This window comes from Panulirus ornatus, chromosome 13 (assembly GCF_036320965.1).
Source record: "Panulirus ornatus isolate Po-2019 chromosome 13, ASM3632096v1, whole genome shotgun sequence".
NCBI classification, from domain to species: Eukaryota; Metazoa; Arthropoda; class Malacostraca; order Decapoda; family Palinuridae; genus Panulirus; species Panulirus ornatus.
Window position 1 is genome coordinate 49036795 of NC_092236.1, and position 17010 is coordinate 49053804.

General features: G+C 42.3%; 1 protein-coding gene across 1 annotated transcript in view; it reads left to right on the top strand.

The window, feature by feature from the left end:
• The window catches only part of LOC139752849 (uncharacterized), a 257324-nt gene that overhangs the window by 166542 nt on the left and 73772 nt on the right, over nucleotides 1–17010 (top strand). The window contains 1 exon segment of the mRNA XM_071668812.1: nucleotides 10615–10780. Within this exon segment, the coding sequence (XP_071524913.1) occupies nucleotides 10615–10780 (166 nt within the window).

The window sequence follows — 17010 nt, forward strand, 5'->3', positions numbered from 1 at the left end:
ACTCACTCCATCTCCTTCTCACATCACCACTACTTGTTATCACCTCCCCATTAAATATATATCCCTGGGGATAGGGGAGAAAGAATACTTCCCACGTATTCCCTGCGTGTTGTAGAAGGCAATTAATAGGGGAGGGAGCGGTAGGCTGGAAATCCTTCACTCTTTTCTTTTTTTTATCCCAAAAGAAGGAACAGAGAAGGGGCCAGGTAAGGTTATTCCCTCAATGGCTCAGTCCTCTTTTCTTAACGCTACCTCGCTAATGCAGGAAATGGTGAATAGTATGAAAGAAAAGAAAAAAGGATGAGTATTTTGAAGGTTTGTTGAATGTATTTGATGATAGAGTGGCAGATATAGGGTATTTTGGTCGAGGGAAAATGATTTGGTAAACAGAGAAGAGGTAGTAAAAGCTGTGGAAGAATGCCATCAAGGCAGCGGGTTTGGATGGTATTGCAGTGGAATTTTTTAAAAAAGGGGGTGACTGGATTGTTGACTGGTTGGTAAGGTTATTTAATGTATGTATGACTCATGGTGAGGTGCCTGAGGATTGGCGGAATGCTTGCATAGTGCCATTGTACAAAGGCAAAGGGGATAAAAGTGAGTGCTCAAATTACAGAGGTATAAGTTTGTTGAGTATTCCTGGGAAATTATATGGAGGGTATTGGTTGAGAGGGTGAAGGCATGTACAGAGCATCATACTGGGGAAGAGCAGTGTGGTTTCAGAAGTGGTAGAGAATGTGTGGATCAGGTGTTTGCTTTGAAGAATGTATGTGAGAAATACTTAGAAAAGCAAATGTATTTGTATGTAGCATTTCTGGATCTGGAGAAGGCATATGATAGAGTTGATAGAGATGCTCTGTGGAAGGTATTAAGAATATGTGGTATGGGAGGCAAGTTGTTAGAGGCAGTGAAAATTTTTTATCAAGGATGTAAGGCATGTGTACGTGTAGGAAGAGAGGCAAGTGATTGGTTCACAGTGAATGTATGTTTGCAGTAGGGGTGTGTGATGTCTCCATGGTTGTTTAATTTGTTTATGGATGGGGTTGTTAGGGAGGTGAACATAAGAGTTTTGGAAAGAGGGGCAAGTATGCAGTCTTTTGTGGATGATAGAGCTTGGGAAGTAAGTCAGTTGTTGTTCGCTGATGATACAGCGCTGGTGGCTGATTTGGGTGAGAAACTGCAGAAGCTAGTGACTGAGTTTGGTAAAGTGTGTGAAAGAAGAAAGCTGAGAGTAAGTGTGAATAAGAGCAAGGTTATTAGGTATAGTAGGGTTGAGAGACAAGTCAATTGGGAGGTAAGTTTAAGTGGAGAAAAACTGGAGGAAGTGAAGTGTTTTAGATATCTGGGAGTGGATTTGGCAGCAGATGGAACCATGGAAGCAGAAGTGAATCATAGGGTGGGGAAGAAGGCGAAAGTTCTCTGGAGTGTTGAAGAATGTGTGGAAGTCAAGAACATTTTCTCGGAAAGCAAAAATGGGTATGTTTGAAGGGATAGTGGTTCCAACAATGTTGTATGGTTGCGAGGCATGGGCTATGGATAGAGTCGTGCGGAGGAGGGTGGATGTGCTGGAAATGAGATGTTTGAGGACAATATGTTTGATCGAGTAGGTAATATTAGGGTAAGAGAGATGTGTGGTAATAAAATGAGTGTGGTTGTGAGAGCAGAAGAGGGTGTTTTGAAGTGGTTTGGTCACATGGAGAGAATGAGTGAGGAAAGATTGACCAAGAGGATATATGTCAGAGGTGGAGGGAACGAGGAGAAGTGGGAGACCAAATTGGAGGTGGAGAGATGGAGTGAAGAAAGATTTTGAGTGTTCGGGGCCTGAACATGCAGGAGGGTGAAAGGAGGGCAAGGAATAGAGTGAATTGGAGCGATGTGGTATACCGGGGTTGACGTGCTGTCAGTGGATTGAATCAAGGCATGTGAAGCGTCTGGGGTAAACCATGGAAAGTTGTGTAGGTATGTATATTTGCGTGTGTGGACGTATGTATATACATGTGTATGGGGGTGGGTTGGGCCATTTCTTTCGTCTGTTTCCTTGCGCTACCTCGCAAACGCGGGAGACAGCGACAAAAAAAAAAAAAAAAAAAATATATATATATATATATATATATATATATATATATATATATATATATTATCCCTGGGGATAGGGGATTAAGAATACTTCCCACGTATTCCCTGCGTGTCGTAGAAGGCGACTAAAAGGGGAGGGAGCGGGGGGCTGGAAATCCTCCCCTCTCATTTTTTTTTTTTAATTTTCCAAAAGAAGGAACAGAGAATTGGGCCAGGTGAGGGTATTCCCTCAAAGGCCCAGTCCTCTGTTCTTAATGCTACCTCGCTAACGCGGGAAATGGCGAATAGTTTAAAAGAAAAAGAAAAAAAAAAAAATATATATATATATATATATATATATATATATATATATATATTTTTACAGGATGAGCTTAAGGCTACCATACGAAGGATAAGGCAAATGAGTGTGTCTCTGTATTAACACAGTATTAACCAAGTATGGCAGTGATTGGATCATCACGGTACCCACTGGACTGGGATTGGCATTTAGCCACACAGTATTAGAGGGAAGGACGGAAGCAGCTTGGCAACTCTATAAAAGCCACGAGATGGGCAAAAGACCCAGCTGTTTTCAGAGACCTTCTTCACCGGAGAATTAAAAAAAAGAGTCGGGGTTAATCATCCGAATAGTCGGATAAATGGATTTAGTGCTCAGGACAAGAGCAAGCACAAAAGTCCCCATAACAACGGCATTCAGCATCGCTACGATCCGGATAAGTCAGCATTATCAGTGTTCGGATAAAGAAGTCAGCATTGGCGGTATTCTCCTAATGACGTTGGAGCCTCGCATACTGAAATCAGGGCCGGAATACAGCCACCCTGTATCCGGATTAACGAGAATATGGACCAAAGAATAAGACACCGGTCTTGAGACACAAGGTGAGTCCGGATAAGCGAGGCGGCCGGTAAGGGGATTCAACCGACTCTGGCGGACTAATATCATCCCGTCCTAATATTCAATTGATGTGGTGTTCCACATGTAGGGGGCGTCTTGCTGGTTACGACCCACTTAAGACCCAAACATTGGCCCTTATATATATATATATATATATATATATATATATATATATATATATATATATATATATATATATATATTTTTTATTTATTTATTTTGCTTTGTCACTGTCTCCCGCGTTTGCGAGGTAATGCAAGGAAACAGACAAAAGAATGGCTCAACCCACCCACATACACATGTATATACATACACGTCCACACACGCACATATACATACCTATACATTTCAACGTATACATATATATACACACACAGACATATACATATATACACATATACATAATTCATACTGTCTGCCTTCATTCATTCCCATCGCCACCTCGCCACTCATGAAATAACAACCCATCCCCCCTTATGTGTGCGAGGTATTGCAAGGGAAAGACAACAAAGGCCCCATTCGTTCACACTCAGTCTCTAGCTGTCTTGTAATAATGCACCGAAACCACAGCTCCCTTTCCACATCTAGGCCCCACAGAACTTTCCATGGTTTACCCCAGATGCTTCACATGCCCTGGTTTAATCCATTGACAGCACGTTGACCCCGGTATACCACATCGTTCCAATTCACTCTATTCCTTGCCCGCCTTTCACCCTTCTGCATGTTCAGGCTCCGATCACTCAGAATCTTTTTCACTCCATCTTTCTACCTACAATTTGGTCTCCCACTTCTCCTCGTTCCCCCTACCTCTGACACATATATCCTCTTGGTCAATCTTTTCTCACTCGTTCTCTCCATGTGACCAAACCATTTCAAAACACCCTCATCTGCCCTCGCTACCACACTCTTTATTACCACACATCTCTCTTACCCTATTATTACTTACTCGATAAAACCACCTCACACCACATATTGTCCTCAAACATCTCATTTCCAGCACATCCACCCTCCTGCGCACAACTCTATCCATAGCCCACGCCTCGCAACCATATAACATTGTTGGAACCGCTATTCCTTCAAACATACCCATTTTTGCTTTCCGAGACAATGTTCTCGACTTCCACACATTCTTCAATGCTCCCAGAACTTTCGCGCCCTCCCCCACCCTATGATTCACTTCCACTTCCATGGTTCCATCCGCTGCCAAATCCACTCCCAGATATCTAAAACACTTCACTTCCTCCAGTTTTTCTCCATTCAAACTTACCTCCCAGTTGACTTGACCCTCAACCCTACTGTACCTAATAACCTTACTCTTATTCACATTTACTCTCAGCTTTCTTCTTTCACACACTTTACCAAACTCAGTCACCAGCTTCTGCAGTTTCTCACATGAATCAGCCACCAGCGCTGTATCATCAGCAAACAACAACTGATTCACTTCCCAAGCTCTCTCATCCAAAACAGACTGCATACTTGCCCCTCTTTCCAAAACTCTTGCATTCACCTCCCTAACAACCCCATCCATAAACAAATTAAACAACCATGGAGACATCACACACCCCTGCCACAAACCTACATTCACTGAGAACCAATCACTTTCCTCTCTTCCTACACGTACACATGCCTTACATCCTCGATAAAAACTTTTCACTGCTTCTAACAACTTGCCTCCCACACCATATATTCTTAATACCTTCCACAGAGCATCTCTATCAACCATATCATATGCCTTCTCCAGATCCATAAATGCTACATACAAATCCATTTATTTTTCTAAGTATTTCTCACATACATTCTTCAAAGCAAACACCTGATCCACACATCCTCTACCACTTCTGAAACCACACTGCTCTTCCCAGTCTGATGCTCTGTACATGCCTTCACCCTCTCAGTCAATATCCTCCCATATAATTTCCCAGGAATACTCAACAAACTTATACCTCTGTAATTTGAGCACTCACCTTTGTCCCTTTTGCCTTTGTATAATGGCACTATGCAAGCATTCCACCAATCCTTAGGCACCTCACCATGAATCATACATACATTAAATAAACTTACCAACCAGTCAAACAATACAGTCACCCCCTTTTTTTAATAAATTCCACTGCAATACCATCCAAACCCGCTGCCTTGCCAGCTTTCATCTTCCTCAAAGCTTTTACCACCTCTTCTCTGTTTACCAAATCATTTTTCCTAACCCTCTCACTTTACACACCACCTTGACCAAAACACACACATATATATATATTTATTATATATTATATATTTTGCTTTGTCACTGTCTCCCGCGTTTGCGAGGTAGCGCAAGGAAACAGACAAAAGAAATGCCCAACCCATCCCCATACACATGTATATACATACACGTCCACACACGCAAATATACATACCTATACATCTCAATGTAGACATATATATACACACACAGACACATACATATATACCCATGCACACAATTCACACTGTCTGCCTTTATTCATTCCCATCGCCACCTCGCCACACTTGGAATACCATCCCCCTCCCCCCTCATATGTGCGAGGTAGCGCTAGGAAAAGACAACAAAGGCCCCATTCGTTCGCACTTAGTCTCTAGCTGTCATGCAATAATGCCCAAAACCACAGCTCCCTTTTCACATACAGGCCCCACACAACTTTCCATGGTTAACCCCATACGCTTCACATGCCCTGATTCAATCCACTGACAGCACGTCAATTCCGATATACCACATCGATCCAATTCACTCTATTCCTTGCCCGCCTTTCACCCTCCTGCATGTTCAGGCCCCGATCACTCAAAATCTTTTTCACTCCATCTTTCCACCTCCAATCTGGTCTCCCACTTCTCCTCATTCCCTCCACCTCCGACACATATATCCTCTTGGTCAATCTTTCCTCTCATTCTCTCCATGTGCCCAAACCATTTCGAAACACCCTCTTCTGCTCTCTCAACCACGCTCTTTTTATTTCCACACATCTCTCTTACCCTTACATTACTTACTCGATCAAACCACCTCACACCACACATTGTCCTCAAACATCTCATTTCCAGCACATCCACCCTCCTGCGCACAACTCTATCCATAGCCCACACCTCGCAACCATTCAACATTGTTGGAACCACTATTCCTTCAAGCATACCCATTTTTGCTTTCTGAGATAATGTTCTCGACTTCCACACATTCTTCAAGGCTCCTAGGATTTTTGCCCCCTCCCCCACCGTATGATTCACTTCCGCTTCCATGGTTCCATCCGCTGCCAGATCTACTCCCAGATATCTAAAACACTTTACTTCCTCCAGTTTTTCTCCATTCAAACTTACCTCCCAATTGACTTGACCCTCAACCCTACTGTACCTAATAACCTTGCTCTTATTCACATTTACCCTTAACTTTCTTCTTTCACACACTTTACCAAACTCAGTCACCAGCTTCTGCAGTTTCTCACATGAATCAGCCACCAGCGCTGTATCATCAGCAAACAACAACTGACTCACTTCCCAAGCTCTATCATCCACAACAGACTTCATACTTGTCCCTCTTTCCAAAACTCTTGCATTCACCTCCCTAACAACTCCGTCCATAAACAAATTAAACAACCATGGAGACATCACACACCCCTACAGCAAACTTACATTCACAGAGAACCAATCACTTTCCTCTCTTCCTACACGTACACATGCCTTACATCCTCGATAAAAACTTTTCACTGCTTCTAACAACTTGCCTCCCTCACCATATATTCTTGATACCTTCCACAGAGCATCTCTATCAACTCTATCATATGCCCTCTCCAGATCCATAAATGCTCATACAAATCCATTTGCTTTTCTAAGTATTTCTCACATACATTCTTCAAAGCAAACACCTGATCCACACATCCTCTACTACTTCTGAAACCACACTGCTCTTCCCCAATCTGATGCTCTGTACACGCCTTCACCCTCTCAATCAATACCCTCCCATATAATTTACCAGGAATACTCGACAAACTTATACCTCTCTAATTTGAGCACTCACTCTTATCCCCTTTGCCTTTGTACAATGGCACTATGCACGCATTCCGCCTATCCTCAGGCACCTCACCATGAGTCATACATACATTAAATAACCTTACCAACCAGTCAACAATATAGTCACCCCCTTTTTTAATAGATTCCACTGCAGTACCATCCAAACCTGCTGCCTTGCCGGCTTTCATCTTCCACAAAGCTTTTACTACGTCTTCTCTGTTTACCAAATCATTTTCCCTAACCCTCTCACTTTGCACACCACCTCGACCAAAACACCCTATATCTGCCACTCTATCATCAAACACATTCAACAAACCTTCAAAATACTCACTCCATCTCCTTCTCACATCACCACTACTTGTTATCACCTCCCCATTAAATATATATCCCTGGGGATAGGGGAGAAAGAATACTTCCCACGTATTCCCTGCGTGTTGTAGAAGGCAATTAATAGGGGAGGGAGCGGTAGGCTGGAAATCCTTCACTCTTTTCTTTTTTTTATCCCAAAAGAAGGAACAGAGAAGGGAGCCAGGTAAGGTTATTCCCTCAATGGCTCAGTCCTCTTTTCTTAACGCTACCTCGCTAATGCAGGAAATGGTGAATAGTATGAAAGAAAAGAAAAAAGGATGAGTATTTTGAAGGTTTGTTGAATGTATTTGATGATAGAGTGGCAGATATAGGGTATTTTGGTCGAGGGAAAATGATTTGGTAAACAGAGAAGAGGTAGTAAAAGCTGTGGAAGAATGCCATCAAGGCAGCGGGTTTGGATGGTATTGCAGTAGAATTTTTTACAAAAGGGGGTGACTGGATTGTTGACTGGTTGGTAAGGTTATTTAATGTATGTATGACTCATGGTGAGGTGCCTGAGGATTGGCGGAATGCTTGCATAGTGCCATTGTACAAAGGCAAAGGGGATAAAAGTGAGTGCTCAAATTACAGAGGTATAAGTTTGTTGAGTATTCCTGGGAAATTATATGGAGGGTATTGGTTGAGAGGGTGAAGGCATGTACAGAGCATCATACTGGGGAAGAGCAGTGTGGTTTCAGAAGTGGTAGAGAATGTGTGGATCAGGTGTTTGCTTTGAAGATTGTATGTGAGAAATACTTAGAAAAGCAAATGTATTTGTATGTAGCATTTCTGGATCTGGAGAAGGCATATGATAGAGTTGATAGAGATGCTCTGTGGAAGGTATTAAGAATATGTGGTATGGGAGGCAAGTTGTTAGAGGCAGTGAAAATTTTTTATCAAGGATGTAAGGCATGTGTACGTGTAGGAAGAGAGGCAAGTGATTGGTTCACAGTGAATGTATGTTTGCAGTAGGGGTGTGTGATGTCTCCATGGTTGTTTAATTTGTTTATGGATGGGGTTGTTAGGGAGGTGAACATAAGAGTTTTGGAAAGAGGGGCAAGTATGCAGTCTTTTGTGGATGATAGAGCTTGGGAAGTAAGTCAGTTGTTGTTCGCTGATGATACAGCGCTGGTGGCTGATTTGGGTGAGAAACTGCAGAAGCTAGTGACTGAGTTTGGTAAAGTGTGTGAAAGAAGAAAGCTGAGAGTAAGTGTGAATAAGAGCAAGGTTATTAGGTATAGTAGGGTTGAGAGACAAGTCAATTGGGAGGTAAGTTTAAGTGGAGAAAAACTGGAGGAAGTGAAGTGTTTTAGATATCTGGGAGTGGATTTGGCAGCAGATGGAACCATGGAAGCAGAAGTGAATCATAGGGTGGGGAAGAAGGCGAAAGTTCTCTGGAGTGTTGAAGAATGTGTGGAAGTCAAGAACATTATCTCGGAAAGCAAAAATGGGTATGTTTGAAGGGATAGTGGTTCCAACAATGTTGTATGGTTGCGAGGCATGGGCTATGGATAGAGTCGTGCGGAGGAGGGTGGATGTGCTGGAAATGAGATGTTTGAGGACAATATGTTTGATCGAGTAGGTAATATTAGGGTAAGAGAGATGTGTGGTAATAAAATGAGTGTGGTTGTGAGAGCAGAAGAGGGTGTTTTGAAATGGTTTGGTCACATGGAGAGAATGAGTGAGGAAAGATTGACCAAGAGGATATATGTCAGAGGTGGAGGGAACGAGGAGAAGTGGGAGACCAAATTAGAGGTGGTGAGATGGAGTGAAGAATATTTTAAGTGTTCAGGGCCTGAACATACAGAAGGGTGAAAGGCATGCAAGGAATAGAGTGAATTGGAATGATGTGGTATACCGGGGTCGACATGCTGTCAATGGATTGAACCAGGGCATGTGAAGCATCTGGGGTAAACCATGGAAAGCTGTGTGGGGCCTGGATGTGGAAAGGGAGCTGTGGTTTCGGTGCATTATTACATGACAGCTAGAGACTGAATGTGAACGAATGGGGCCTTTGTTGTCTTTTCCTAGCGCTACCTTGCGCGCATGAGTGGGTAGGGTGTTGTTATTTCTTGTGTGGCTGGGTGGCGATGGGAATGAATAAAGGCAGACTATGAATTATGTACATATGTATATATTTATATGTCTGTGTGTGTATATATATGTATATGTTGAAATGTATAGGTATGTGTATTTGCATGTGTGGACGTGTATTTATATACATGTGTATGTTGGTGGGTTGGGCCATTCTTTCGTCTGTTTCCTTGCGCTACCTCGCTAACACGGGAGACAGCGATAAAGCAAAATAAATAAATAAATATATATATATATAGACATATCAATAAATGCTAATGCAACCACTACACGACTCGATTGTATTAGCACAGAGAATGTTAAAAGAAAAATGTGGAAAGTGAAAACTGGAGAAATACACTCGTGCATATTGTAGCGCTGACAGCAATTTCCCCTCATACAGAAGGAAACTTTGACCCTTTTATAAGAAGTTGAGGGGAGCTTATGGAATGCACTTTTTTTTTGTTTGTTTCCATGGGTAAGTACTCTATGAACTTCCAAAGTCAAAATATGAAATTGTTAACTCTTTCCTTTATTGAAATCCCTCCCAACATGATGTGATCTTTATATTTACAGCAGGTCACAGTGAATGGATTAACTTTTGAATTTATCATCTATTACTCCCTTCTTAACTCTACTGACTGTACTCTCATTTTTACTCTTACCTGGAATGACCATTTAGATCAGGGGTTTTCAAACTTGGTACCATGAAAGCCAAGTGAGGATTTGAGGGTTATTTTGTAAGAGACAGAGGGTTCAGTGGCTTTCAAAGGTTTGAAATACTTAATCTAGATAACAGTAGTATCCTATTTACTGATGTGATAAGTTGACTTCTCACTTAACCCTCTCCTAAATGTTGTCTCATGCAGCAAAGACATAAATTTGTTTCGGTTTCTGTGAAATTGACACTAATTCCTGCCCATTCTTTCTTTGGAAAACATTTAATGTGTGATGTTTGAAATTTGTGAAAAGGAAATTGTCATATACCATGAATTCATGTCGTTATTTTTTGTCTTTCCTGAGCGATGAATCCCAGAAGAAACAAAACTTTGTGAATACGTCGTAAAACACCTTTTGAGATTGTTCAGAAGTGCTATATATTTATAGTATTCTGTTATTGCTTTTCATGAGGAAGTGTTTTTGTTTGATATGAAAAGCAAACCATGATTTTTGTCATTTTTAAAGAAACTACCTAATACTGATAGCTGTTGTTTCAGATTCCGAGAGTTCCTAACACTTCATGCTGCCCTAGAAGAAGATTCAAGGTTGCGAACTGCTATGAAGGGTGTGAAGGGGCCAAACAAATGGTTGAATTTACCTTTCAGCAAGCTGGACTCCACAACTATTGCTACTCGTAAGCAGTTTCTGGAAAAATATCTTCAGGTAAAGTGTAACTCATTTTGTGATATTGTACCTCACTATAAATTATTGTCAAAGAGTATTATGGGAGATAATCAGTATGTTTGGAAAAGATTGAGTCTGAGATATCCTATTTCCTTACCAGGTATACCCAACAGACTTGTGTCTTTGTACTTCAGCCATCCACTTTTGTCTCTCTTACCCTTATAGAAGGGCACTGTATATGATTTTTGCCAGCCCTTAGGCACCTCATCCTGAACCAGACAACAAACAATAAATAGCCTGATCAACCAATAAACAGCACTGCCACTCCTTTTCTTGAGAAACTTGGCTCAAATTATGTTCGTTTTTGTTATTTGTTTATATATTTATTTTGCTTTGTCGCTGTCTCCCGCGTTTGCGAGGTAGCGCAATGGAAACAGACGAAAGAAATGGCCCAACCCACCCCCATACACATGTATATACATACGCGTCCACACACGCAAATATACACACCCATGCATCTCAATGTACACATATATATACACACACAGACACATACATATATACCCATGCACACAATTCACACTGCCTGCCTTTATTCATTCCCATCGCCACCTCGCCAAACATGGAATACCATCCCCCTCCCCTCTCATGTGTGTGAGGTAGCGCTAGGAAAAGATAACAAAGGCCCCATTCGTTCACACTTAGTCTCTAGCTGTCATGCAATAATGCCCGAAACCACAGCTCCCTTTCCACATCCAGGCCCCACACAGCTTTCCATGGTTTACCCCAGACGCTTCACATGCCCTGATTCAATCCACTGACAGCATGTCAACCCCAGTATACCACATCGATCCAATTCACTCTATTCCTTGCCCGCCTTTCACCCTCCTGCATGTTCAGGCCCCGATCACTCAAAATCTTTTTCACTCCATCTTTCCACCTCCAATTTGGTCTCCCACTTCTCCTCGTTCCCTCCACCTCCGACACATATATCCTCTTGGTCAATCTTTCCTCACTCATTCTCTCCATGTGCCCAAACCATTTAAAACACCCTCTTCTGCTCTCTCAACCACACTCTTTTTATTTCCACACATCTCTCTTACCCTTACATTACTTACTCGATCAAACCACCTCACACCACACATTGTCCTCAAACATCTCATTTCCAGCACATCCACCCTCCTGCGGACACAAATCTATCCATAGCCCACGCCTCGCAACCATACAACATTGTTGGAACCACTATTCCTTCAAACATACCCATTTTTGCTTTCCGAGATAATGTTCTCGACTTCCACACATTCTTCAAGGCTCCTAGGATTTTCGCCCCCTCCCCCACCCTATGATTCATTTCTGATTCCATGGTTCCATCCACTGCCAGATCCACTCCCAGATATCTAAAACACTTTACTTCCTCCAGTTTTTCTCCATTCAAACTTACCTCCCAATTGACTTGACCCTCAACCCTACCGTACCTAATAACCTTGCTCTTATTCACATTTACTCTTAACTTTCTTCTTTCACACACTTTACCAAACTCAGTCACCAGCTTCTGCAGTTTCTCACATGAATCAGCCACCAGCGCTGTATCATCAGCGAACAACAACTCACTCACTTCCCAAGCTCTCTCATCCACAACAGACTTCATACTTGCCCCTCTTTCCAAAACTCTTGCATTCACCTCCCTAACAACCCCATCCATAAACAAATTAAACAACCATTGAGACATCACACACCCCTGCCGCAAACCTACATTCACTGAGAGCCAATCACTTTCCTCTCTTCCTACACATACACATGCCTTACATCCTCGATAAAAACTTTTCACTGCTTCAACAACTTGCCTCCCACCCCATATATTCTTAATACCTTCCACAGAGCATCTCTATCAACTCTATCATATGCCTTCTCCAGATCCATAAATGCTACATACAAATCCATTTGCTTTTCTAAGTATTTCTCACATACATTCTTCAAAGCAAACACCTGATCCACACATCCTCTACCACTTCTGAAACCACACTGCTCTTCCCCAATCTGATGCTCTGTACATGCCTTCACCCTCTCAATCAATACCCTCCCATATAATTTAGCAGGAATACTCAACAAACTTATACCTCTGTAATTTGAGCACTCTTTCTTATCCCCTTTGCCTTTGTACAATGGCACTATGCACGCATTCCGCCAATCCTCAGGCACCTCACCATGAGTCATACATACATTAAATAACCTTACCAACCAGTCAGCAATACAGTCACCCCCTTTTTTAATAAATTCCACTGCAATGCCATCCAAACCTCCTGCCTTGCCGGCTTTCATCTTCCGCAAAGCTTTTACTACCTCTTCTCTGTTTACCAAATGTTTTGGGAGGAGCTGAATGAGTGTGTTAGTGGTTTTGATGCACGCGACCGGGTTATAGTGATGGGTGATTTGAATGCAAAGGTGAGTAATGTGGCAGTTGAGGGAATAATTGGTATTCATGGGGTGTTCTGTGTTGTAAATGGAAATGGTGAAGAGCTTGTAGATTTATGTGCTGAAAAAGGACTGGTGATTGGGAATACCTGGTTTAAAAAGCAAGATATACATAAGTATACGTATGTAAGTAGGAGAGATGGCCAGAGAGCGTTATTGGATTACGTGTTAATTGACAGGCGCGCGAAAGAGAGACTTTTGGATGTAAATGTGCTGAGAGGTGCAACTGGAGGGATGTCTGATCATTATCTTATGGAGGCTAAGGTGAAGATTTGTATAGGTTTTCAGAAAAGAAGAGTGAATGTTGGGGTGAAGAGGGTGGTGAGAGTAAGTGAGGTTGGGAAGGAGACTTGTGTGAGGAAGTACCAGGAGGGACTGAGTACAGAATGGAAAAAGGTGAGAACAATGGAAGTAAGGGGAGTGGGGGAGGAATTGGATGTATTTAGGGAATCAGTGATGGACTGCACAAAAGATGCTTGTGGCATGAGAAGCGTGGGAGGTGGTTTGATTAGAAAGGATAGTGAGTGGTGGGATGAAGAAGTAAGATTATTAGTGAAAGAGAAGAGAGAGGCATTTGGACAATTTTTGCAGGGAAAAAATGCAATTGAGTGGGAGATGTATAAAAGAAAGAGACAGGAGGTCAAGAGAAAGGTGCAAGAGGTGAAAAAGAGGGCAAATGAGAGTTGGGGTGAGAGAGCATCATTAAATTCTAGGGGGAATAAAAAGATGTTCTGGAAGGAGGTAAATAAAGTGCATAAGACAAGGGAGCAAATGGGAACTTCAGTGAAGGGCGCTAATGGGGAGGTGATAACAAGTAGTGGTGATGTGAGAAGGAGATGGAGTGAGTATTTTGAAGGTTTGTTGAATGTGTTTGATGATAGAGTGGCAGATATAGGGTGTTTTGGTCGAGGTGGTGTGCAAAGTGAGAGGGTTAGGGAAAATGATTTGGTAAACAGAGAAGATATATATATTTATATATATATATAGGAATATATATATATATATATATATATATATATATATATATATATATATATATATATATATATATATATATATATATATATATATATTGGAAAGGATCACAATTATGCGCGTGATCAAGATATTTCCCCGTGGACTCATAGGAGTATATATGTGTATATATATATATATATTTTTTTTTTTTTTTTTTTTTATACTTTGTCGCTGTCTCCCGCGTTTGCGAGGTAGCGCAAGGAAACAGACGAAAGAAATGGCCCAACCCCCCCCCCCATACACATGTACATACGTCCACACACGCAAATATACATACCTACACAGCTTTCCATGGTTTACCCCAGACGCTTCACATGCCTTGATTCAATCCACTGACAGCACGTCAACCCCTGTATACCACATCGCTCCAATTCACTCTATTCCTTGCCCTCCTTTCACCCTCCTGCATGTTCAGGCCCCGATCACACAAAATCTTTTTCACTCCATCTTTCCACCTCCAATTTGGTCTCCCTCTTCTCCTCGTTCCCTCCACCTCCGACACATATATCCTCTTGGTCAATCTTTCCTCACTCATTCTCTCCATGTGCCCAAACCATTTCAAAACACCCTCTTCTGCTCTCTCAACCACGCTCTTTTTATTTCCACACATCTCTCTTACCCTTACGTTACTTACTCGATCAAACCACCTCACACCACACATTGTCCTCAAACATCTCATTTCCAGCACATCCATCCTCCTGCGCACATCTCTATCCATAGCCCACGCCTCGCAACCATACAACATTGTTGGAACCACTATTCCTTCAAACATACCCATTTTTGCTTTCCGAGATAATGTTCTCGACTTCCACACATTTTTCAAGGCTCCCAAAATTTTCGCCCCCTCCCCCACCCTATGATCCACTTCCGCTTCCATGGTTCCATCCACTGACAGATCCACTCCCAGATATCTAAAACACTTCACTTCCTCCAGTTTTTCTCCATTCAAACTCACCTCCCAATTGACTTGACCCTCACCCCTACTGTACCAAATAACCTTGCTCTTATTCACATTTACTCTTAACTTTCTTCTTCCACACACTTTACCAAACTCAGTCACCAGCTTCTGCAGTTTCTCACATCGTTCCAATTCACTCTATTCCTTGCACGCCTTTCACCCTCCTGCATGTTCTGGCCCCGATCGCCCAAAATCTTTTTCACTCCATCTTTCCACCTCCAATTTGGTCTCCCACTTCTCCTCGTTCCCTCCATCTCTGACACATACATCCTCTTGGTCAATCTTTCCCCACTCATCCTCTCCATGTGACCAAACCACTTCAAAACACCCTCTTCTGCTCTCTCAACCACACTCTTTTTATTTCCACACATCTCTCTCACCCTTACATTACTTACTCGATCAAACCACCTCACACCACATATTGTCCTCAAACATCTCATTTCAATCACATCCACCCTCCTGCGCACAACTCTATCCATAGCCCACGCCTCGCAACCATACAACATTGTTGGAACCACTATTCCTTCAAACATACCCATTTTTGCTTTCTGAGGTAACGTTATCGACTTCCACACATTCTTCAAGGCTCCCAAAATTTTCGCCCCCTCCCCCACCCTATGATTCACTTCCGCTTCCATGGTTCCATCTGCTGCCAGATCCACTCCCAGATATCTAAAACACTTTACTTCCTCCAGTTTTTCTCCATTCAAACTTACCTCCCAATTGACTTGACCCTCAACCATACTGTACCTAATAACCTTGCTCTTATTCACGTCCACTCTCAACTTTCTTTTTTCACACACTTTACCAAACTCAGTCACCAGCTTCTGCAGTTTCTTACATGAATCAGCCACCATCTAAGAAACTGCAGAAGCTGGTGACTGAGTTTGGTAAAGTGTGTGAAAGAAGAAAGTTGAGAGTGGACGTGAATAAGAGCAAGGTTATTAGGTGCAGTATGGTTGAGGGTCAAGTCAATTGGAAGGTAAGTTTGAATGGAGAAAAACTGGAGGAAGTAAAGTGTTTTAGATATCTGGGAGTGGATCTGGCAGCGGATGGAAACATGGAAGCGGAAGTGGATCATAGGGTGGGGGAGGGGGCGAAAATTCTGGGAGCCTTGAAAAATGTGTGGAAGTCGAGAACATTATCTCGGAAAGCAAAAATGGGTATGTTTGAAGGAATAGTGGTTCCAACAATGTTGTATGGTTGCGAGGCGTGGACTATGGATAGAGTTGTGCGCAGGAGGATGGATTTGCTGGAAATGAGATGTTTGAGGACAATGTGTGGTGTGAGGTGGTTTGATCGAGTAAGTAACGTAAGGGTAAGAGAGATGTGTGGAAATAAAAAGAGCGTGGTTGAGAGAGCAGAAGAGGGTGTTTTGAAATGGTTTGGTCACATGGAGAGAATGAGTGAGGAAAGATTGACCAAGAGGATATATGTGTCGGAGGTGGAGGGAACGAGGAGAAGAGGGAGACCAAATTGGAGGTGGAAAGATGGATTGAAAAAGATTTTGTGTGATCGGGGCCTGAACATGCAGGAGGGTGAAAGGAGGGCAAGGAATAGAGTGAATTGGAGCGATGTGGTATACAGGGGTTGACGTGCTGTCAGTGGATTGAATCAAGGCATGTGAAGCGTCTGGGGTAAACCATGGAAAGCTGTGTAGGTATGTATATTTGCGTGTGTGGACGTGTGTATGTACATGTGTATGGGGGGGGTTGGGCCATTTCTTTCGTCTGTTTCCTTGCGCTACCTCGCAACCGCGGGAGACAGCGACGAGGTATAAAAAAAAAAAAAAAAATATATATATATATATATATATATATAT